Raw genomic sequence first — 26,328 nt, forward strand, 5'->3', positions numbered from 1 at the left:
AGGGTGAACGAGACTAGGGATGCACCGATATGAACATTTTGTCTGATAACCGTTAATTGTTTACATTTGAAAGCTGATAAATCTAAATCAAAATTTTTATATAATTTTGGAGTGCCTGATTATAAAAACAAGTCTCATGTCCCAATCACACAATTATAATGATGTTCTCACAATTTTATGTTGCCTATATGACAGACTTGTGCTGCACATGTTGCACTGAACTGTATTTTCATTTTCAAAGTGATTTCAATCATATTTCAAGCAATTCAAAAACATCAGTGCGCATCTGAACCGTCTCAGCTGAAGAACATAATCCATTATTTATTGGCTTTAATATATGAAGAGTTCAGATGCAAAAGCCTCTAAGTGCCATCTGAAATTTTCTTATAGAATGATCATTTTTATCAAGCTTGTATATTTAAGTTTAGTAATTTCTCTTAAATGACGAATAATAGGTAATTTTCATTGCCAATTAAGTGAAATTACTTAACTTAAATATACAAGCTTGATAAAAATGATCATTCTATAAGAAAATTTCAGATAGCACTTAGAGGCTTTTGCATCTGAACTCTTTGTATCTGCCAAATTTTCTTATCAGTCCGATAACGATAACGTTAAAAATGATCATATATATCGCCGATACCGTTATGGTGGCGGATAAATCGTGCATCCCTAAATGAGACCCTTCTGTATACGTCAGTTCATATCTAGTGGTTATTGCTTTTAGAGTTGTGGAGTCATTTACTTTTTTCCCCTCTCTGTTCTCAAGCCACTCGCCACTGATACACTAATCCACCACGGTTATCTGACAAGGATGTTTATTTAAGACATGAAAAAGAAACAGTATTTAAATAAGTGCAGTCTAATCCAGTGGTTCTGGGTTTGCAATAGACATACCACAATTGTTTATCGTACAAAAATAAATCTATTCAAACATATAAGTAGTCAACATTTGAAGTGGATCAAAAAAGTTGATCAAAGGATGAAGGCAAGAACGGGTATTGTTCAAAATTCATGTGTAACTTTGATGAAAGGTTTTGATCCACTTCAAATGTTGACGACTGTATTACCATGAGCTTTACTGCTCCAACAATGAAATGTTAAATGATTTGATTCTCAGCACAAAACACTGCTGTTGAGAAACTTCAGATGAACCTATATTCAATGCCATCTGGGTTGTGTGTTCTTTGACCTTGGTTTGCATGTTGACGTTTGTCTAATTTGCCTAGATTCTACTCAAATGACACGAAATGCTAATACAGTACAACAAAGGATATGGGAAGTGCTCACTCTTCCCCTTGAATAGTGCATTCTGTCATAGCTACTCATGACTGGTAAGTTATTTGCATTTGAGCCGTCAGTGGAAAAGCACAGGTTTGTTCTGCATGAGCAAGGGTTCAGGCAGCAGCGAGCGAGAGGTTTTCCTGCCCGGCCCGAGCCGAATGCAGGCCGTCCTCCTTGGACACGGACAGGGGCTGCGGCGAGCCGAGCGTGAGTGTGGAGGGAGGCCGGACGCCCCGCACTGGAGCGTATCTCTTGCTGAAGCACTTCCAGCACTGTTTGGACACGATATACACCATCTCCACCACATTCAGCACAATGCACAGTATAGATGTGCAGCCCATGATGTAGAGGAATATCTTCTTCTCCGTGGCCTTGGCGATGTAGCAGTCGACGGTGTTGGGGCAGGGGCTCTCCTCACACTGGAGCAGCCGGGGCACGTGGAAGCCGCTGTACAGCATGTAGAAGGCCAGCAGAGTGGCCACCTCGAAGGTTGATTTGAGGACCAGACTCATGATGTAGGTGAAGAGCAGGCCTCCGTCGATGCTGCCTTTGTCCCGGTACAGCCTCCTCTTGTGCTTGCTCTCCCGGTGCTCCCTGTACGCCACGTGCAGAGCCACGAGCAGCGACGGCGTGGACACCATGATCAGCTGCAGGGCCCACAGGCGCACCTGAGAGATGGGGAAGAAGTGGTCGAAGCAGACCTGCTCGCAGCCCGGCTGCTGCGTGTTGCACACAAAGTCCTTGAACTCGTCCTTCCACACCTGCTCGGCAGCGGCCACGAACACCAGGATGCGGAACACGAAGAGGATGGAGAGCCACACCCGTCCCACCACGGTCGAGTACTTGTTTACCCCGCTCAGCACATTCTCCAGGAATCCCCAGTTCATGTTTCATCGGGCCGCTGCGGAGTCAGAAGGAAACTCAGTTAAATGCCTTCCGGTCACCATGTACACAAGTAACGGTTCTTTAGTGGCATTCCAAGGTTCCATGAAGAACCTTAAACTTCAATGGAACCATTCTGTTCCAAAAGATGATTAAAATAGTTATTTGAAGAACTTATAACTGAAAAGTTCTTTGGGGAACCAAACAAATGGTTCTTTAACGGCAAATTAGAAAAAAAAAAATATTTATTGGCATCGATGGTTCCATGAAGAACCTTTAGCTTCCCTGGAACCTTTCCATGTCTCCTTTAGATAATTAAAACAAGTTTTTATTTTACCGAACTGTTCAGCCAGAAATGTTTCTTCCTCTTGGAAACATTATTTTAAAGAGTGAATCATTAACACACGGAACGTTTAATGCCACATTTGCTTACGAGAGCAAGAGCAGAGGCTCTCTTCGACAGATATCAAGTTATACTTGTTGCCCAAATTTGTTCATAGCAGAACATTCTAGAACAGACGTTCTCCCAGTAACATTAATAGAGTGTTTGTTTAAAGTGATCTGGTCTTAAAGTGATCTGTTTTTTTTTTAAACAAAAAACATTATATAGCTATTTATTTATAGATTTTTTAAAATGTTACTTGTTTCAGAGAACATTCAAAAGTAGTGTTCCTGTTTACAGAACGATGAAAGGAATGTTCCTGAAGCGTTCTCATAACCAAGAGAGGAAAAATACTTTTTTAATACATAAAAAATTGACACTTTGAGAAAATGCAGAAATAGCATTTTCATAACTTTTAGTAAAACTGTTTCAGAATCAGAATTATTTCACCAAGTGTTCTCAAACATGTCAAATACTTCTCTTAACAAAGGCAAATGGCATTTTTACACTGATAAGGAAGTTCTTACCTCTGATGTAGTGTGATCCCCTGGTGCCGCCCGTCGTCTCGGGCTGTGTGTGTGCGAGTGCTATTTGATAGTCAAACACACCTGCCGTCGAGCCCCACCTGTTTGGTAACTATGACTCTGAAGTCAGTGAGGCGCTCCACCAGCTGATGAGCGTCCAATCAGAAGGCTGGTCTGCGGTGAGATGCTGAGCCTCATGACCTGCAGTGTTAGCAGTGTAAACAGTGTAAACAGCGCTCAGTGTAAACGGCTCAGACGGGTTCCTGCAGTCCCGTGGGCCACGGGCCTCTTCCATCCGCAGCAGAGACGCTTCACTCCTAACTCTACACTCATGAACAACCTTATGAGGGAACTAACTGACTGAAGGTCCTCTATCTTCTTGCATCTGCAGCCACTCAAAGGTTGCGGTGGATATTACATCAAAAATGCTTCACAATAAATTATACTTGATGTTTTAGTGGCGTATTGTTGTCTGAGGCTCTTACAGTGCAGGGATGTAAAATGAACTGAGGGATTCAAGTTAAAGTGGTATCAAATTTGTTTACTAAATTAATATTTTAAGTACACCTGAAAAATACACATTTAATTGTTCTGAAGTATCTAAAAAATTAAACTGAGAGAGTAAAATTTTTAATGCAAAGTCTCTTGGTTACACTTGATTTCCATGCTCAACTTTAGACATTCTACTGACTTTAAGTAACTTTACAACGACATGTAAACTACCTCTCATTAGAGTATATAGACTGTAATAGACTGTTAGTTTAGGGTTAGTAGAATAAGTTGACATGTAGTTGTAAAGTTTCTGATTGCCAGTGGAATGTCTAAAGTGAACGAACGCAAGAGTTAACTTTAAAATCACAGGTTTCATTGTTCTGACTAAAGCTGAAGGACAGCAGATGTTAAACTGAAACCTGTTCTCAGCTACTAATGCCAGCAGGTGATTTTACAATGATTGGACATTTGAATATAGTGGGTTTTAGACTAATCATTTCTACTTAAAACTTTTAGGTCTACATTAGATTGTAATGTAAATGTAACTAACTGTAGAAGTATTCATTTTTAACAGAACTCAAGTATAGATTGCCTTTAGTAGTGAAGTAGCATTACAGGTCTGTGTCAGTGTGTGTGTGTGTGTGTAATGATCTGGTGAGTGTCCATCTGAGTGTGTGTGTGTGTGTGTGTGTGTGTGTGTGTGTGTGTGTGTGTGTGTGTGTGTGTGTGTGTGTGTGTGTGTGTGTGTGTGTGTGTGTGTGTGTGATGATCTGGTGAGTGTCCATCTGAGTGTGTGCGTGCGTGTGTGTGTGTGTGTGTGTGTGTGTGTGTGTGTGTGTGTGTGTGTGTGTGTGTGTGTGTGTGTGTGTGTGTAATGATCTGGTGAGTGTCCATCTGTGTGTGTGTGTGTGTGTGTGTGTGTGTGTGTGTGTGTGTGTGTGTGTGTGTGTGTGTGTGTGTGTGATGATCTGGTGAGTGTCCATCTGAGTGTGTGCGTGCGTGTGTGTGTGTGTGTGTGTGTGTGTGTGTGTGTGTGTGTGTGTGTGTAATGATCTGGTGAGTGTCCATCTGTGTGTGTGTGTGTGTGTGTGTGTGTGTGTGTGTGTGTGTGTGTGTGTGTGTGTGTGTGTGTGTGTGTGTGTAATGATCTGGTGAGTGTCCATCTGTGTGTGTGTGTGTGTGTGTGTGTGTGTGTGTGTGTGTGTGTGTGTGTGTGTAATGATCTGGTGAGTGTCCATCTGTGTGTGTGTGTGTGTGTGTGTGTGTGTGATGATCTGGTGAGTGTCCATCTGAGTGTGTGCGTGCGTGTGTGTGTGTGTGTGTGTGTGTGTGTGTGTGTGTGTGTGTGTGTAATGATCTGGTGAGTGTCCATCTGTGTGTGTGTGTGTGTGTGTGTGTGTGTGTGTGTGTGTAATGATCTGGTGAGTGTCCATCTGTGTGTGTGTGTGTAATGATCTGGTGAGTGTCCATCTGAGTGTGTGTGTGTGTGTGTGTGTGTGTGTGTGTGTGTGTGTGTGTGTGTGTGTGATGATCTTGTGAGTGTCCATGAGAGTGTGTGTGTGTGTGTGTGTGTGTGTGTGTGTGTGTGTGTGTGTGTGTGTGTGTGTGTGTGTGTGATGATCTGGTGAGTGTCCATCTGAGTGTGTGTGTGTGTGTGTGTGTGTGTGTGTGTGTGTGTGTGTGTGATGATCTGGTGAGTGTGTGTGTTGCTCCTGAACAGCCATACTGTCAAATGTGCTGAAGTGTGTAATAAAATGAAGTGTATTTCCAGCTGATCCCTGATCAGTCATTGGTGTGTGAAGTGTGTGAAGTGTGTGAAGTGAGCTGTATGTTCATCTTTAACAGCCAGCGCTGATGCAGAGTATTGCAGAGTAACACGACCAGGAACACATGCAGCTTTAATGACACATCCCGGGTGTGTGTGAGCATGAATAACTGATGATCCCAGCCGGCCTCTCCGGGCCCTGTGTGCTGTCACTGGAGCTGTGTCTCCATCGCAGGCCCGCTTACATGCTCTTATAGGGGCTCACTCGGGTCCCACATGTGTGCTAATGATGGGGCCGAGGTGGGCCACACACTCAACCCTAATGGGGCCCGTGGGGGATCACACTGGACACACTAATGGCCTCATTCGGCTGGACAAAGTGCAAAAGCTTAAAGCATGTACAGTAGCGCAGTGCCTCCTAATCCTGGTCAACTGTTCAGCACCTGAGTCAGACCATCAGCTCCATGAACTCAGGCCTGTGTGTCAGATGAGAGACATACAGAACTATTAACTGGATATATTATAATTTTCAGTCTTTACACAGCTGTTTATCTGTGGCTTCGTTAAGTTCATTCATTCTTAAATCTTCCATAATTTTACAATTACATAAAAGCTCCTGGGCTCTGGAATGACCTTCCTCTGTCTGTAAAAACTTGTCCTTCACTGGGTGTTTTTCAGAGTGCGCTTAAAACTTATTTGTTTTCTTTAGCATTAGATAATGCTTTGTAAGTTGTGTACAGTACAGGTCAAAAGATTGGAAACATTACTTTTTTTTATATTTTTGAAAGAAGTCTCTAATGCTTATCAAGGCTGCGAATCAAAAATCAATCAAAAATATAGAAAAAAAAAACAGTAATATTGTGAAATGTTTTTACAACTTAAAATAATAGTTTTTTATTTGAATATACTTAAAAAAAATCATTTATTCAAGAAAGCTGAATTTTCAGCATCATTACTCCAGTCTTCAGTGTCACATGTGACATCCAGTCTATCACATGATCCTTTAGAAATCCTTCTAATATTCTGATTGATTATGAGTATTGGAAACAGTTCTGCTGCCTAATATATTTGATGAATAAAAGGTTAAAAAGAGCTGCATTTATTCAAAATAAAAAAATATTTTCTAATAATATAAATCTTCTTTACTATCACTTTTTATCAATTTAACACATCCTTGCTGAATAAAAGTATTGATTTATTTCAAAAAAAGAAAGAAAAAAAATTACTGACCCCAAATGACTGCCCAGTGGTGTATATCGCTGTTACAGAAGATTTATATTTTTAAAACATTTGCTTCTTTTTTTTTTTTTTTTTTTACTTTTTATTCATCAAAGTATCCTAAAAAAAAGTATCACAGGTTATGAAAAACTATTAAGCAGCAGAACTGTTTCCAACACTCATAATGAATCCTCATATTAGAATGATTTCTAAAGGATCATGTGATAGACTGGAGTAATGATGCTGAAAATTCAGCTTTGCATCACAGAAATAAATGATAATTTAAAATATAATAAGTTGAAAAACCAATTATTTTAAATTGTAATAATATATCACAATATTACTTTTTTTTCTGTATTTTTGATCAAATAAATGCAGGCTTGATGAGCAGAAGAAACTTCTTTCAAAAACATAAAAAATAGTAATGTTTCCAAACTTTTGGCCTGTACTGTATGTGTGTGTGTGCATTGTTTTTATGTCTTTGTTTTTATTTTCTCTTTTATACCTTCTGTACAGCACTCTGGTTCCACTCGTGGTGTTGAAAGTGCTTTATAAATAAAGTTGAGTTGAGTAAAACTTGGTTAATATAAAATGAAAAGTACTCCTCTTACCTTTATAGAGAGTTTATATCCCTTGACACGCAGGCGACGGTGTTCAGGTGGAGAGGGAGGGCGAGCGTTTTTGTTTGTTTGTTTCAAATGAGAAGGTGATGATGTATGTGTTTTTTAACATATAAATAAAAAGAAATGAGTCAAGGATCATGGATTATTATTATATGTTAAAGTCCCCCTGTAGTCATTTTATCATTTAAAACTCATATTTGATCACCAAAATGACCTTGAATTCCTTGAAAAAAAGATCTTCATGTTCAATATGTTCACTGCAGTTTTAAGGAGGAAACGCTCAGCAATGGTGTCGACTTATGAACTTACACATGCTTTGTCTTAAAGCAGATTAAAAACACCACATACACACATAAACTACATTAAAAGCTGGATTTATACCACAGGGGGACTTTAAATTATTATATAATCATATTAAACAAATGAAATACTTAAAATGTAATCAATTTAATTTAATTTTTTTTATACAATTATGGCAGTGACCCATAATAGTATAAACCAAATCAGCTGCAAAAAAGTAGTATATAGCACAATATAACCCAGAATAATTGGTGATTGTTACAAGTGTCAGAAAATAACTGCTCTATTTACACTCTTGATTCATGTTCCTGCTCTTATTATGAATGATTAATCAGAGAAAATATTGTTTGTCTTCATAATCCTCTATCAGAGACGTCATCAGACACGTTCATGTACATCATTCATATTCAGATTTAAGTATTAGGATAAACCTATTGAGAGGATATTTATCACAATCACTACATAACTAAAGGAAATACAATTATTAATTCATACAACGAACAAACAATAAGAGAAAGAGAGTAAAAAGCCCACAGACGTTAATGAAAACACTGCAGTGTCTGTGATAAATGCTCATTAATAATAATGATTGCTCAATAACACATTATAATAAACCTGCGTAAACACACAGTGATGAAATCAATCTAATGTCAACAGGAGAAATAATGCACTGAGGCTTTACACGTACAAGCTCTTTTGTCCCTTGATTTCTCGGCTTGAGGGACTAATACAGCAGACAGTGCAAGTATAAAGAGGAAACATTAAAAGAATGCATTGAAATATAAACTAAAACATAATATATAGAGATATATGAGTGAGTCTATTATAGTCTGTTGAGCAGATCAAGGTGTAACTGTGATCAGTTTGCCCTGAACTGTGTCAGACTATTGATGCAATGTCAAATAAGATGTCAATATAAATATTTCTCTTAAGGGCTTTAGCTCCATGTAGATACAGTGACTGATGCAGGCAGGGGCGTAGCTACGTGGTGGCCAGGGGGGGCCACGGCCACCATTGGTCAAGGCTCGGCCACCCCGCCGGCCCCCCCAACCTCACGGCCCCACCCCCAGTTTGAGGAGGGGGAAAATAAATTTAATTAAAAAAAAAAACCATCCTGAACAGAAACGGTCTAAAGGAAGCTGAAATGTATGCACTACTATTTTTTTATCAAGCCATTTGTCACTTACGCTACAAGCCCCATATTAGCAACATGTTGGGTCACGCCCCCATCAACAGTGCAAGACATTACGTGCCTGCATTCTGACAGCGCGTAATGGAGAGTAGCAGCTAGACTAGCACTGGATACCACTAGCACGTAAGTTGTAAGTTGAGTAAGTTGGTGATACTTGAAAGCATAATTGAAATGATAAGATGATTATATTGTTATCTTCTCACTCAGTTTAATGTGTAAGAATGTGTCGACATAGAGGAAGGGTGGCAGAGTGATTTACTGCGGTCAAGTGGGCCGCGCGTTGAAAATACACGGTCAAGCCAGCCGCACATTTTTTTTAGTATGCGCGTCTATTTGTGTACTTATGGTATGGGTGCTGGAAGAGGCCAAAATTGATTTTCGGACACATTTTCTGCTATTTTCCATCTTATTAGGACATAAATAATAAAATTTCATGTTTTTTGTATTAAATACGACTTTTAATTGTGTTTAATCTTTATTTTAATGTTTGTTGGCCTATATATGATTTACATTAATTATTACATAATTTATTCATGTTCATATTATTGTTAATTATTATACATCATTCTTTTTTTTACATTTTCATGATTTTTTAAAGATATGACTTTTATGTTTGTTTATTTTTAATTATTTTAATAATTGTAGGCCTATATATGATTTACATTAATTATTACATAATTTATTCATGTTCATATTAATGTTAATTATTATACATCATTCATTTTTTGTCAATTTTAATGTTTAATATATGATACATTAATTATTATACTTTATTAATTAATGTAAATTTAATTTAAATACAATTATGTAAATTTAATTATTAATGTTAATTATCATACATTCATTGTTTTGCATTTTTATTGCTGATTTTAATATTTGTATATATAAAATATTCATTAATTATTATACATCATGTATTAATGTTTGTTTGTTTATTTATTTATTTACTTACATTTTAAAGTAAATGACAAATATGACACAACAGGCTTTTGGTGCCTTTTATTCTGTTAATTCTCATTGAATTGCCTATGAGCTATACAAACCTGATCTCAAAACACACACACACACACACACACACACACACACACACACACACACACACACACACACACACACACACACACACACACACACACACACACACACACACACACACAGCCATTTTACATATAAAAGGTCACAGTTCTGCCATTTTATTTTACGTTCTAGCACTTACATAATGTCCCATTTTCAAACACTCATATGTGTGACGCTGACTATTACTGTATTTATTTTCTACTGTATAGTTTTGGAGAAAAGTAAAGGCCAATTCACCCCATTATCAAAGTGCATTCTAGCACTTACACCATATCCCATTTTCAAACACTTATAAAAAGTGTTCCTTCATAGGTTTGCTCATTATTTCACTTGATTCCTGTTCAGAGTGACCCTGACTATTACTGTATCTATTTTCAAATAATTTTACTGTATTGTTTTGGAGAAAATTAAAGGCCAAATCACCCCAATCACCAAAGTGCATTTTAGCACTTACACCATGTCCCATTTTCAAACACTCATAAAAAGTGTTCCTTCATAGGTTTGCTCATTCTTTCATTTGATTCCTGTTCAGAGTGACCCTGACTATTACTGTATCTATTTTCAAATATTTTTACTGTATAGTTTTGGAGAAAATTAAAGACAAACTCACCCTAATCATCGAAGTGCATTCTAGCGCTTACACCATGTCCCATTTTCAAACACTTATAAAAAGTGTTCCTTCATAGGTTTGCTCATTCTTTCATTTGATTCCTGTTCAGAGTGACCCTGGCTATTACTGTTATCATTTTCAAGTAATTTTACTGTATAGTTTTGGAGAAAAGTAAAGGCCAATCACCCCAATCACCAAAGTGCATTCTAGCACTTACAACATGTCCTATTTTCAAACACTCATAAAAAGTGTTCCTTCATAGGTTTGCTCATTCTGTCACTTGATTCCTGTTCAGAGTGACCCTGACTATTACTGTATTTATTTTCAAGTAATTTTACTGTATCGTTTTGGAGAAAAGTAAAGGCCAATCCACCCCAATCACCAAAGTGCATTCTAGCGCTTACACCATGTCCAATTTCAAACACTTATAAAAAATGTTCCTTCATAGGTTTGCTCATTCTGTCACTTGATTCCTGTTTAGAGTGACCCTGACTATTACTGTATTTATTTTCAAATAATTTTACTGTATAGTTTTGGAGAAATGTAAAGGCCAAATCACCCCAACCACCAAAGTGCATTCTAGCACTTACAACATGTCCTATTTTCAAACACTCATAAAAAGTGTTCCTTCATAGGTTTGCTAATTCTTTCATTTGATTCATGTTCAGAGTGACCCTGACTATTACTGTATTTATTTTCAAATAATTTTACTGTATAGTTTTGGAGAAAATTAAAGACAAACTCACCCCAATCATCGAAGTGCATTCTAGCGCTTACACCATGTCCCATTTTCAAACACTTATAAAAAGTGTTCCTTCATAGGTTTGCTCATTCTTTCATTTGATTCCTGTTCAGAGTGACCCTGGCTATTACTGTTATCATTTTCAAGTAATTTTACTGTACAGTTTTGGAGAAAAGTAAAGGCCAAATCACCCCAATCACCAAAGTGCATTCTAGCACTTACATGTTCTATTTTCAAACACTCATAAAAGGTGTTCCTTCATAGGTTTGCTCATTCTGTCACTTGATTCCTGTTCAGAGTGACCCTGACTATTACTGTATTTATTTTCAAGTAATTTTACTGTATCATTTTGGAGAAAAGTAAAGGCCAATCCACCCCAATCACCAAAGTGCATTCTAGCGCTTACACCATGTCCAATTTCAAACACTTATAAAAAATGTTCCTTCATAGGTTTGCTCATTCTGTCACTTGATTCCTGTTTAGAGTGACCCTGACTATTACTGTATTTATTTTCAAATAATTTTACTGTATAGTTTTGGAGAAATGTAAAGGCCAAATCACCCCAACCACCAAAGTGCATTCTAGCACTTACAACATGTCCTATTTTCAAACACTCATAAAAAGTGTTCCTTCATAGGTTTGCTAATTCTTTCATTTGATTCATGTTCAGAGTGACCCTGACTATTACTGTATTTATTTTCAAATAATTTTACTGTATAGTTTTGGAGAAAATTAAAGACAAACTCACCCCAATCATCGAAGTGCATTCTAGCGCTTACACCATGTCCCATTTTCAAACACTTATAAAAAGTGTTCCTTCATAGGTTTGCTCATTCTTTCATTTGATTCCTGTTCAGAGTGACCCTGGCTATTACTGTTATCATTTTCAAGTAATTTTACTGTACAGTTTTGGAGAAAAGTAAAGGCCAAATCACCCCAATCACCAAAGTGCATTCTAGCACTTACATGTTCTATTTTCAAACACTCATAAAAGGTGTTCCTTCATAGGTTTGCTCATTCTGTCACTTGATTCCTGTTCAGAGTGACCCTGACTATTACTGTATTTATTTTCAAGTAATTTTACTGTATCATTTTGGAGAAAAGTAAAGGCCAATCCACCCCAATCACCAAAGTGCATTCTAGCGCTTACACCATGTCCAATTTCAAACACTTATAAAAAATGTTCCTTCATAGGTTTGCTCATTCTGTCACTTGATTCCTGTTTAGAGTGACCCTGACTATTACTGTATTTATTTTCAAATAATTTTACTGTATAGTTTTGGAGAAATGTAAAGGCCAAATCACCCCAACCACCAAAGTGCATTCTAGCACTTACAACATGTCCTATTTTCAAACACTCATAAAAAGTGTTCCTTCATAGGTTTGCTAATTCTTTCATTTGATTCATGTTCAGAGTGACCCTGACTATTACTGTGTTTATTTTCAAATAATTTTACTGTATAGTTTTGGAGAAAATTAAAGACAAACACCCCAATCATCGAAGTGCATTCTAGCGCTTACACCATGTCCCATTTTCAAACACTTATAAAAAGTGTTCCTTCATAGGTTTGCTCATTCTTTCATTTGATTCCTGTTCAGAGTGACCCTGGCTATTACTGTTATCATTTTCAAGTAATTTTACTGTACAGTTTTGGAGAAAAGTAAAGGCCAAATCACCCCAATCACCAAAGTGCATTCTAGCACTTACATGTTCTATTTTCAAACACTCATAAAAAGTGTTCCTTCATAGGTTTGCTCATTCTGTCACTTGATTCCTGTTCAGAGTGACCCTGACTATTACTGTATTTATTTTCAAGTAATTTTACTGTATCATTTTGGAGAAAAGTAAAGGCCAATCCACCCCAATCACCAAAGTGCATTCTAGCGCTTACACCATGTCCAATTTCAAACACTTATAAAAAATGTTCCTTCATAGGTTTGCTCATTCTGTCACTTGATTCCTGTTTAGAGTGACCCTGACTATTACTGTATTTATTTTCAAATAATTTTACTGTATAGTTTTGGAGAAATGTAAAGGCCAAATCACCCCAACCACCAAAGTGCATTCTAGCACATAACATGTCCTATTTTCAAACACTCATAAAAAGTGTTCCTTCATAGGTTTGCTCATTCTGTCACTTGATTCCTGTTCAGAGTGACCCTGACTATTACTGTATTTATTTTCAAGTAATTTTACTGTATCATTTTGGAGAAAAGTAAAGGCCAATCCACCCCAATCATCAAAGTGCATTCTAGCGCTTACACCATGTCCCATTTTCAAACACTCATAAAAAGTGTTCCTTCATAGGTTTGCTCATTCTTTCATTTGATTCATGTTCAGAGTGACCCTGACTATTACTGTTATCATTTTCATGTCATTTTACTGTATAGTTTTGGACAAAAGTATAAAGGCCAATTCACCCCAATCACCAAAGTGCATTCTAGCACTTACAACATGTCCTATTTTCAAACACTCATAAAAAGTGTTCCTTCATAGGTTTGCTAATTCTTTCATTTGATTCCTGTTCAGAGTGACCCTGGCTATTACTGTTATCATTTTCAAGTAATTTTACTGTACAGTTTTGGAGAAAAGTAAAGGCCAAATCACCCCAATCACCAAAGTGCATTCTAGCACTTACACCATGTCCCATTTTCAAACACTTATAAAAAGTGTTCCTTCATAGGTTTGCTCATTCTGTCACTTGATTCCTGTTCAGAGTGACCCTGACTATTACTGTATTTATTTTCAAATAATTTTACTGTATAGTTTTGGAGAAAATTAAAGACAAACTCACCCCAATCATCAAAGTGCATTCTAGCGCTTACACCATGTCCCATTTTCAAACACTTATAAAATGTGTTCCTTCATAGGTTTGCTCATTCTGTCATTTGATTCCTGTTCAGAGTGACCCTGGCTATTACTGTTATCATTTTCAAGTAATTTAACTGTATAGTTTTGGAGAAAAGTGAAGGCCAAATCACCCCAATCACCAAAGTGCATTCTAGCACTTACAACATGTCCTTTGTTCAAACACTCATAAAAAGTGTTCCTTCATAGGTTTGCTCATTCTTTCATTTGATTCATGTTCAGAGTGACCCTGGCTATAACTGTTATCATTTTCATGTCATTTTACTCTATACTTTTGGAGAAAAGTAAAGGCCAAATCACCCCAATCACCAAAGTGCATTCTAGCACTTACAACATGTCCTATTTTCAAACACTCATAAAAAGTGTTCCTTCATAGGTTTGCTAATTCTTTCATTTGATTCCTGTTCAGAGTGACCCTGGCTATTACTGTTATCATTTTCAAGTAATTTTACTGTACAGTTTTGGAGAAAAGTAAAGGCCAAATCACCCCAATCACCAAAGTGCATTCTAGCACTTACACCATGTCCCATTTTCAAACACTTATAAAAAGTGTTCCTTCATAGGTTTGCTCATTCTGTCACTTGATTCCTGTTCAGAGTGACCCTGACTATTACTGTATTTATTTTCAAATAATTTTACTGTATAGTTTTGGAGAAAATTAAAGACAAACTCACCCCAATCATCAAAGTGCATTCTAGCGCTTACACCATGTCCCATTTTCAAACACTTATAAAATGTGTTCCTTCATAGGTTTGCTCATTCTGTCATTTGATTCCTGTTCAGAGTGACCCTGGCTATTACTGTTATCATTTTCAAGTAATTTAACTGTATAGTTTTGGAGAAAAGTGAAGGCCAAATCACCCCAATCACCAAAGTGCATTCTAGCACTTACAACATGTCCTTTGTTCAAACACTCATAAAAAGTGTTCCTTCATAGGTTTGCTCATTCTTTCATTTGATTCATGTTCAGAGTGACCCTGGCTATAACTGTTATCATTTTCATGTCATTTTACTCTATACTTTTGGAGAAAAGTAAAGGCCAAATCACCCCAATCACCAAAGTGCATTCTAGCACTTACAACATGTCCTATTTTCAAACACTCATAAAAAGTGTTCCTTCATAGGTTTGCTCATTCTTTCACTTGATTCATGTTCAGAGTGACCCTGGCTATTACTGTTATCATTTTCATGTCATTTTACTCTATAGTTTTGGAGAAAAGTAAAGGCCAATTCACCCCAATCACCAAAGTGCATTCTAGCACTTACAACATGTCCTATTTTCAAACACTCATAAAAAGTGTTCCTTCATAGGTTTGCTAATTTTTTCATTTGATTCATGTTCAGAGTGACCCTGACTTTTACTGTATTTATTTTCAAATAATTTTACTGTATAGTTTTGGAGAAAATTAAAGACAAACTCACCCCAATCATCAAAGTGCATTCTAGCGCTTACACATGTCCCATTTTCAAACACTCATAAAAAGTGTTCCTTCATAGGTTTGCTCATTCTGTCACTTGATTCCTGTTCAGAGTGACCCTGACTATTACTGTATTTATTTTCAAGTAATTTTACTGTATCATTTTGGAGAAAAGTAAAGGCCAATACACTCCAATCACCAAAGTGCATTCTAGCGCTTACACCATGTACCATTTTCAAACACTCATAAAAAGTGTTCCTTCATAGGTTTGCTCATTCTTTCATTTGATTCATGTTCAGAGTGACCCTGGCTATAACTGTTATCATTCTCATGTCATTTTACTCTATACTTTTGGAGAAAAGTAAAGGCCAAATCACCCCAATCACCAAAGTGCATTCTAGCACTTACAACATGTCCTATTTTCAAACACTCATAAAAAGTGTTCCTTCATAGGTTTGCAAATTCTTTCATTTGATTCATGTTCAGAGTGACCCTGACTATTACTGTATTTATTTTCAAATAATTTTACTGTATAGTTTTGGAGAAAATTAAAGACAAACTCACCCCAAACATCTAAGTGCATTCTAGCGCTTACACATGTCCCATTTTCAAACACTCATAAAAAGTGTTCCTTCATAGGTTTGCTCATTCTTTCATTTGATTCATGTTCAGAGTGACCCTGACTATTACTGTATTTATTTTCAAGTAATTTTACTGTATAGTTTTGGAGAAATGTAAAGGCCAAATCACCCCAACCACCAAAGTGCATTCTAGCACTTACAACATGTCCTATTTTCAAACACTCATAAAAAGTGTTCCTTCATAGGTTTGCTCATTCTGTCACTTGATTCCTGTTTAGAGTGACCCTGACTACTACTGTATTTATTTTCAAATAATTTTACTGTATAGTTTTGGAGAAATGTAAAAGCCAAATCACCCCAACCACCAAAGTGCATTCTAGCGCTTACACCATGTCCCATTTTCAAACACTCATAAAAAGTGTTCCTTCATAGGTTTGCTCATTCTTTCACTTGATTCCTGTTCGGAGTGACCCTGGCTATTATTGTTATCATTTTCATGTCATTTTACTCTATAGTTTTGGAGAAAAGTAAAGGCCAAATCACCCCAATCACCAAAGTGCATTCTAGCACTTACAACATGTCCCATTTTCAAACACTCATAAAAAGTGTTCCTTCATAGGTTTGCTCATTATTTCATTTGATTCATGTTCAGAGTGACCCTGACTATTACTGTATTTATTTATAAGTAATTTTACTGTTTAGTTTTGGAGAAAATTAAAGACAAACTCACCCCAATCATCAAAGTGCATTCTAGCGCTTACACCATGTCCCATTTTCAAACACTCATAAAAAGTGTTCCTTCATAGGTTTGCTCATTCTTTCTTTTGATTCATGTTCAGAGTGACCCTGACTATTACTGTATTTATTTTCAAGTAATTTTACTGTATCATTTTGGAGAAAAGTAAAGGCCAATCCACCCCAATCACCAAAGTGCATTCTAGCGCTTACACAATGTCCCATTTTCAAACACTCATAAAAAGCGTTCCTTCATAGGTTTGCTTATTCTTTCATTTGATTCCTGTTCAGAGTGAACCTGACTATTACTGTATTTATTTATAAGTAATTTTACTGTACCATTTTGGAGAAAATTAAAGACAAACTCACCCCAATCATCAAAGTGCATTCTAGCGCTTACACCATGTCCCATTTTCAAACACTCATAAAAAGTGTTCCTTCATAGGTTTGCTCATTCTTTCATTCGATTCCTGTTCAGAGTGACCCTGACTATTACTGTATTTATTTTCAAATAATTTTACTGTATAGTTTTGGAGAAAAGTAAAGGCCAACTCATCCCAATCACCAGTGCATTCTAGCACTTACAACATGTCCCATTTTCAAACACTCATAAAAAGTGTTCCTTCAAAGGTTTGCTCATTCTTTCATTTGATTCATGTTCAGAGTGACCCTGACTATTACTGCTATCATTTTCATGTAATTTTACTGTATAGTTTTTGAGAAAAGTAAAGGTCAATTCACCCCAATCACCAAGTGCATTCTAGCACTTACAACGTCCCATTTTCAAACACTCATAAAAAGTGTTCCTTCATAGGTTTGCTCATTCTTTTATTTGATTCCTGTTCAGAGTGACCCTGACTATTACTGTATTTATTTACATGTAATTTCTGGATGCGATCATTCCCTGTCCCCCCATATGGACGATCACAATGGTTGTATCATGTGTTTGTATTATATATGTGTAAATAATATATATGTACATATTCAGCACGTTGAAGCGGCTTTTGTGGATAGTTTATGTTCTCATTGTGAGGATATGACTATCATGGTGTTGAGATCGAGACTCGGAGTCCCCATTACCACGCCTCGCCCCGCTACGGCGCCGTGTGGGATGGGTGATCAGAGGATCATAGTGAGGCTACCCCGCCCGGTTACCAATCCCTGTGGGCCCCTCACTCCTCTATCACATCGCAGACAGTGGAGCCCAGTTGAGCACGCTGGTCCCTCTGTAATGGACAAGCTGTTTCATTTGGGCCTCTCCAGGGGACAGGATGCCGATTGCAGCATCGGAGGGTGAGCTGACCTTTGGAAATGATGACTCGGCTGCATTGTCTCCCTCTAGGAGTGTAACGTTGCCCGAGCCATATCCAGAAACATCAGCTAGGCTGAATCGGGCTGCCGAGGCTGTTGGGCTCAACTGTAATCTTCCACCGTGTCCTGAACAGTCTCGGTTGGATGATTGGTATCTCGGGACGGGCCGCGCTGGTTCTCTGCTCGCTGCCCCAGTGCCTTTCTTTCCCCGAAGTGCATAGAGAGCTTACCAGGTTGTAGCAGTTTTCTGCCGCCCAAGCGCAGACGGAGGCCATCCGGCACATCCTGCCGCGGCAGCCCTCTGCTGCCACCCCGCCACCGGTGGCAGTTCCTCCACCTGCTCATCGCCAAGCATTTTCCTCTACCGCTGCTCCCGCTGGGCCTCCGCAGCAGCCTCCAGCCAGGCCTCAGCATAGAGCCGGCCGCAGTAGGGACGCCCAGCCCACTCTAGGTGCTGCCAAGCCAGGTGGCAAGAGACAGCGAAAGCGTTCCTGAGCGTGCCGCTCAGGGATGGAGGAGGGTGCTTTAGAGTTGGTCATCCACTCCCTCCCCCCGGATGAGGGCCGGGTGGAGTCTTTGTTTGTGTGTGTGTCTGTTCCACTGCTGGCTCCCAAAAAAAGGGCGGAGAAAAAGCGGTACCCACACTTCAAAGAAAGAGCAAATTCCCCTGTTCCTGGGCCCCAAGAGGGCAAGTCTGGTGGTGTCCACCTAGTGGAGTCAGGTATTTGTTCCCCCACACACTGGCCCTATTCGGTACCTTCAGACCCAGCTTGGCACTTGGCACTTAGACGCTTTTGCATCTGAACTCTTCATTTATAATGCAATCATATCTGACATATACTGTAAAGCTTCATTGTTAAACACTTAACTTAAAATATGTATATTCATTTCTTTGAATTTTTATTGAATTGCAATGCTGCTACCTTTAAGTCAAATTCAAATTGTAATTCTAGATCCTGTTTTTCACATCAATTCAAATTCAAGAATTGAATAGGAATTAAGGAGTCATTCTCAATTCAATTCTGAATTGTGCACAAGCCTGTCCTCTGAGCACATTCTCAGGGATGCAGCACGATGGCACCCGCGTCTAGACCTTGGAAAGTTCCAGGTCTGGTTTTAGTAAGAACGGGACGCGGAGGTTCTGGTCTACTGCAATAATTGTTATGCAGTAGAGACCATCACTTCTGTGAGCACCCTCTAGAAAGATGCGAGCTTCTCTAATAGAAGTCGAACCTGTTCATTGAATTGAGTCTTGAATTGAGTCCCGAATGTGTTTGATCACTTCAGTGCTCCCTTTTAAAAAACTGCTTGTGGTTGGAGTGAGGGCTGTCCCCTCCACTTCAAAATGTTGTGGCTTCTATATTGATGCACAATGAGGCAGTGGATTTAAATCCAAGCGAAGTGCGATTTGATCATCAGGTCCCTGAGGCAAGCAAGGAGATATATTCGCCTTGCGTCCCCTCCTTACCTTCTTGGGTCTTTTTCTCTGGTGCTACTGCACTGCAGAAGACCACCCCTGAGCCATCGCAGGCAGTGAGTTAAAAATTCTGTTTTTTTAAGAAACAGTTCTCCTGCTCGCATGGTCTCCACTAGAGGGTAGGGACTTGCTAGCTTTCGGTCAACGAGTTGTGCCTGGAATTCGGGCCGGCTAACTCTCACAAGTTGAGACCCCGGTCTGTGGAACAGCAGCCTCGCCCTTCTCCACCTCAGAGTTGCAGGGGGACTAGAGGCTTTTACCCAGGCACTGGAAGGTGGCAGCTCTAGTGGCGTTTTCCAGGGTTAAAGATCCCATTCAGTCGACATCGACTACATCTGACGTTCTCGACTGAAAGGGAATGTCCTGGTTGCGCATGCAACCCACCATTCCCTGAAGGAGGGAACGGAGGACGTAGTCCCTTTGCCACTATAGCCGGACCACCACTGACTCCGAGTTCCGCTCGGCTCCTCAGCGAATAACAAGGTGTGCGTGCATCTGCTTCTGTATTTATGCCCGCGCGCAGGGGCGGAATGCGCAATGCGTCTCACGCACGCCAATGTGCACATTGGCTTGTTCTAACATGCTCGAAGAAGACAGGCTCCTTAGCGTGATCCCATTCAGTCTACGTCGACTACATACTCCGCTCCCTTCTTCAGGGAACGGTGGGTTGCATATGCAACCAGGACGTTCTTCAAGATGCACATCGTTTTTTTTTTCTGAAATAAGAAAAGCAAAGAATTTATAAAAGTGTGATCATATTCAAGGTCAAGGACATGACACTGCATCAGTTTCATTTTACTTTGTGTTATCAACTCTCTTTCCTTATCTCTGTGACCTGTCACTTGCTGTATGTGGATTTTCATTTAGAAAGATAATTTTAGAGTTCATCTCAATACCATATAATTGTAATGATTCTGTCAAGGAGGAGGGGAAATGAGGAATTCCATTTGAACAGATTCAATAGACTGGAGATTAAGGTAAGCATTAAAAAAACAGCTTTGCAGACATAATCATCATAAACAAAGACAACAACCAACAACAAAAGACTAAACTGACAGGTATATAAAACGTAGACATACGAAACTAAACTAAAGGTGAGGAATTAGTAACCATGGACAAAAAAAAGGACTTCTCAAATGGATGGATGATGAACATAATATATTTTTTATAGTTAAAAACAAGGTTTTCACTAAATTAAAATGACAATTATACATAAAATGCAAGAAGACATTGTATGATGTATTTCCATGTAATTTTGTAAACTACTGTACATTAAATAATTTTAAATTACATGTGGTAATTATAAAATATGAAATAAGCATGGTATGTTTGCACTACAATGCCTTCAAAAATAAAAACCATTTAGTCTTTAACAATGGTTCATAATGACATGAAGACTGATACAGTAATAGTCAGGGTCACTCTGAACAGGAATCCATTGAAAGACTGACCAAACCTCTTTAGGGTTTGATTTTTGGGGTGAGTTTGCCTTTTCTCCAAAACCATACAATAAAATGACTTGAAAATAAATACAGTGATAGTCAGGGTCACTCTGAACAGGAATCAAATGAAAGAATGAGCAAACATATAATATAATGATTTTTATGAGTGTTTGAAAATGGCACATGTTGTAAGTGCCAGAATGCACTTTGGTGATTGGGGTGATTTGGCCTTTACTTTTCTCCAAAACTATACAGTAAAATTATTTGAAAATAAATACAGTAATATTCAGGGTCACTCTGAACAGGAATGAAATGAAAGAATGAGCAAACCTATGAAGGAACACTTTTTATGAGTGTTTGAAAATGGAACATGGTGTAAGCGCTAGAATGCACTTCGATGATTTGGCTGGAGATTGTCTTTACTTTTTCTCCAAAACTATACAGTACAATTATTTGAAAATAAATACAGTAATAGTCAGGGTCACTCTGAACAGGAATCAAATGAAAGAATGAGCAAACATATAATAGAATGATTTTTATGAGTGTTTGAAAATGGCACGTTGTAAGTGCCAGAATGCACTGGTGATTGGGGTGATTTGGCCTTTACTTTTCTCTAAAACTATACAGTAAAATGACATGAAAATAAATACAGTAATAGTCAGGGTCACTCTGAACATGAATCAAATGAAAGAATGAGCAAACCTATGAAGGAACACTTTTTATGAGTGTTTGAAAATGGGACATTGTGTAAGCGCTAGAATGCACTTCGATGATTGGGGTGAGTTTGTCTTTAATTTTCTCCAAAACTATACAGTAAAATTACTTATAAATAAATACAGTAATAGTCAGGGTCACTCTGAACATGAATCAAATGAAAGAATGAGCAAACCTATGAAGGAACCCTTTTTATGAGTGTTTGAAAATGGGACATTGTGTAAGTGCTAGAATGCACTTTGGTGATTGGGGGGATTTGGCATTTACTTTTCTCTAAAACTATACAGTAAAATTATTTGAAAATAAATACAGTAATAGTCAGGGTCACTCTGAACAGGAATCAAGTGAAAGAATGAGCAAACCTATGAAGGAACTGTTTTTATGAATGTTTGAAAATGGGACATGGTGTAAGCGCTAGAATGCACGTCGATGATTGGGGTGAGTTTGTCTTTAATTTTCTCCAAAACTATACAGTAAAATGACTTATAAATAAATACAGTAATAGTCAGGGTCACTCTAAACATGAATCAAATGAAAGAATGAGCAAACCTATGAAGGAACACTTTTTATAAGTGTTTGAAAATGGGACATGGTGTAAGCGCTAGAATGCACTTTGATGATTGGGGTGTTTGTCTTTAATTTTCTCCAAAACTATACAGTAAAATTATTTGAAAATAAATACAGTAATAGTCAGGGTCACTCTGAACAGGAATGAAATGAAAGAATGAGCAAACCTATGAAGGAACACTTTTTATGAGTGTTTGAAAATGGAACATGGTGTAAGCGCTAGAATGCACTTCGATGATTGGGGTGAGTTTGTCTTTAATTTTCTCCAAAACTATACAGTAAAATTATTTGAGAATAAATACAGTAATAGTCAGGGTCACTCTGAACAGGAATCAAATGAAAGAATGAGCAAACATATAATAGAATGATTTTTATGAGTGTTTGAAAATGGCACGTTGTAAGTGCTAGAATGCACTGGTGATTGGGGTGATTTGGCCTTTAGTTTTCTCCAAAACTATACAGTAAAATGACATGTAAATGATAACAGTAATAACCAGGGTCACTCTGAACAGGAATCAAGTGAAAGAATGAGCAAACCTATGAAGGAACACTTTTTATGAGTGTTTGAAAATGGGACATGGTGTAAGCGCTAGAATGCACTTTGATGATTGGGGTGAGTTTGTCTTTAATTTTCTCCAAAACTATACAGTAAAATTACTTATAAATAAATACAGTAATAGTCAGGGTCACTCTGAACATGAATCAAATGAAAGAATGAGCAAACCTATGAAGGAACCCTTTTTATGAGTGTTTGAAAATGGGACATTGTGTAAGTGCTAGAATGCACTTTGGTGATTGGGGGGATTTGGCATTTACTTTTCTCTAAAACTATACAGTAAAATTATTTGAAAATAAATACAGTAATAGTCAGGGTCACTCTGAACAGGAATCAAGTGAAAGAATGAGCAAACCTATGAAGGAACTGTTTTTATGAATGTTTGAAAATGGGACATGGTGTAAGCGCTAGAATGCACTTTGATGATTGGGGTGAGTTTGTCTTTAATTTTCTCCAAAACTATACAGTAAAATGACTTATAAATAAATACAGTAATAGTCAGGGTCACTCTAAACATGAATCAAATGAAAGAATGAGCAAACCTATGAAGGAACACTTTTTATAAGTGTTTGAAAATGGGACATGGTGTAAGCGCTAGAATGCACTTTGATGATTGGGGTGTTTGTCTTTAATTTTCTCCAAAACTATACAGTAAAATTATTTGAAAATAAATACAGTAATATTCAGGGTCACTCTGAACAGGAATGAAATGAAAGAATGAGCAAACCTATGAAGGAACACTTTTTATGAATGTTTGAAAATGGGACATGGTGTAAGCGCTATAATGCACTTTGATGATTGGGGTGAGTTTGTCTTTAATTTTCTCCAAAACTATACAGTAAAATTACTTATAAATAAAAACAGTAATAGTCAGGGTCACTCTAAACATGAATCAAATGAAAGAATGAGCAAACCTATGAAGGAACACTTTTTATAAGTGTTTGAAAATGGGACATGGTGTAAGCACTAGAATGCACTTTGATGATTGGGGTGTTTGTCTTTAATTTTCTCCAAAACTATACAGTAAAATTATTTGAAAATAAATACAGTAATATTCAGGGTCACTCTGAACAGGAATGAAATGAAAGAATGAGCAAACCTATGAAGGAACACTTTTTATGAGTGTTTGAAAATGGAACATGGTGTAAGCGCTAGAATGCACGTCGATGATTGGGGTGAGATTGTCTTTACTTTTTCTCCAAAACTATACAGTACAATTATTTGAAAATAAATACAGTAATAGGCAGGGTCACTCTGAACAGGAATCAAATGAAAGAATGAGCAAACCTATGAAGGAACACTTTTTATGAGTGTTTGAAAATGGAACATGGTGTAAGCGCTAGAATTCACTTCGATGATTGGGGTGAGTTTGTCTTTTATTTTCTCCAAAACTATACAATAAAATTACTTATAAATAAATACAGTAATAGTCAGGGTCACTCTGAACATGAATCAAATGAAAGAATGAGCAAACCTATGAAGGAACCCTTTTTATGAGTGTTTGAAAATGGGACATTGTGTAAGTACTAGAATTCACTTTGGTGATTGGGGTGATTTGGCATTTACTTTTCTCTAAAACTATACAGTAAAATTATTTGAAAATAAATACAGTAATAGTCAGGGTCACTCTGAACAGGAATCAAATGAAAGAATGAGCAAACATATAATAGAATGATTTTTATGAGTGTTTGAAAATGGCACGTTGTAAGTGCTAGAATGCACTGGTGATTGGGGTGATTTGGCCTTTAGTTTTCTCCAAAACTATACAGTAAAATGACATGTAAATGATAACAGTAATAACCAGGGTCACTCTGAACAGGAATCAAGTGAAAGAATGAGCAAACCTATGAAGGAACACTTTTTATGAGTGTTTGAAAATGGGACATGGTGTAAGCGCTAGAATGCACTTTGATGATTGGGGTGAGTTTGTCTTTAATTTTCTCCAAAACTATACAGTAAAATTACTTATAAATAAATACAGTAATAGTCAGGGTCACTCTGAACATGAATCAAATGAAAGAATGAGCAAACCTATGAAGGAACCCTTTTTATGAGTGTTTGAAAATGGGACATTGTGTAAGTGCTAGAATGCACTTTGGTGATTGGGGTGATTTGGCATTTACTTTTCTCTAAAACTATACAGTAAAATTATTTGAAAATAAATACAGTAATAGTCAGGGTCACTCTGAACATGAATCAAGTGAAAGAATGAGCAAACCTATGAAGGAACACTTTTTATGAATGTTTGAAAATGGGACATGGTGTAAGTGCTAGAATGCACTTTGATGATTGGGGTGAGTTTGTCTTTTATTTTCTCCAAAACTATACAGTAAAATTAATTATAAATAAATACAGTAATAGTCAGGGTCACTCTGAACATGAATCAAATGAAAGAATGAGCAAACCTATGAAGGAACCCTTTTTATGAGTGTTTGAAAATGGGACATTGTGTAAGTGCTAGAATGCACTTTGGTGATTGGGGGGATTTGGCATTTACTTTTCTCTAAAACTATACAGTAAAATTATTTGAAAATAAATACAGTAATAGTCAGGGTCACTCTGAACAGGAATCAAATGAAAGAATGAGCAAACATATAATAGAATGATTTTTATGAGTGTTTGAAAATGGCACGTTGTAAGTGCTAGAATGCACTGGTGATTGGGGTGATTTGGCCTTTAGTTTTCTCCAAAACTATACAGTAAAATGACATGTAAATGATAACAGTAATAACCAGGGTCACTCTGAACAGGAATCAAGTGAAAGAATGAGCAAACCTATGAAGGAACACTTTTTATGAGTGTTTGAAAATGGGACATGGTGTAAGCGCTAGAATGCACTTTGATGATTGGGGTGAGTTTGTCTTTAATTTTCTCCAAAACTATACAGTAAAATTACTTATAAATAAATACAGTAATAGTCAGGGTCACTCTGAACATGAATCAAATGAAAGAATGAGCAAACCTATGAAGGAACCCTTTTTATGAGTGTTTGAAAATGGGACATTGTGTAAGTGCTAGAATGCACTTTGGTGATTGGGGTGATTTGGCATTTACTTTTCTCTAAAACTATACAGTAAAATTATTTGAAAATAAATACAGTAATAGTCAGGGTCACTCTGAACATGAATCAAGTGAAAGAATGAGCAAACCTATGAAGGAACACTTTTTATGAATGTTTGAAAATGGGACATGGTGTAAGTGCTAGAATGCACTTTGATGATTGGGGTGAGTTTGTCTCTTATTTTCTCCAAAACTATACAATAAAATTACTTATAAATAAATACAGTAATAGTCAGGGTCACTCTGAAGATGAATCAAATGAAAGAATGAGCAAACCTATGAAGGAACCCTTTTTATGAGTGTTTGAAAATGGGACATTGTGTAAGTGCTAGAATGCACTTTGGTGATTGGGGGGATTTGGCATTTACTTTTCTCTAAAACTGTACAGTAAAATTATTTGAAAATAAATACAGTAATAGTCAGGGTCACTCTGAACAGGAATCAAATGAAAGAATGAGCAAACATATAATAGAATGATTTTTATGAGTGTTTGAAAATGGCACGTTG

The 26,328-nt window shown here is 37.4% G+C and overlaps 2 protein-coding genes across 2 annotated transcripts in view; both read right to left on the reverse strand.

The window, feature by feature from the left end:
* The window catches only part of LOC311304780 (uncharacterized protein), a gene marked incomplete at its 5' end in the record, with an annotated part of 578,336 nt that overhangs the window by 381,476 nt on the left and 170,532 nt on the right, over positions 1 to 26,328 (reverse strand). The window lies entirely within an intron of this gene.
* gjb7 (gap junction protein beta 7) lies at positions 586 to 3,115 on the reverse strand. The gene is made up of 2 exons (XM_084432202.1): positions 3,076 to 3,115; positions 586 to 2,185 (listed from the first exon to the last, which is right to left on the reverse strand). The coding sequence occupies exon 2, from the start codon at positions 2,169 to 2,171 to the stop codon at positions 1,398 to 1,400; it is 774 nt and encodes a 257-aa protein (XP_084288328.1). The 5' UTR covers positions 2,172 to 2,185; positions 3,076 to 3,115; the 3' UTR covers positions 586 to 1,397.

This window comes from Rutilus rutilus (assembly GCF_951802725.1).
Source record: "Rutilus rutilus genome assembly, chromosome: 15".
NCBI lineage: Eukaryota > Metazoa > Chordata > Actinopteri > Cypriniformes > Leuciscidae > Rutilus > Rutilus rutilus.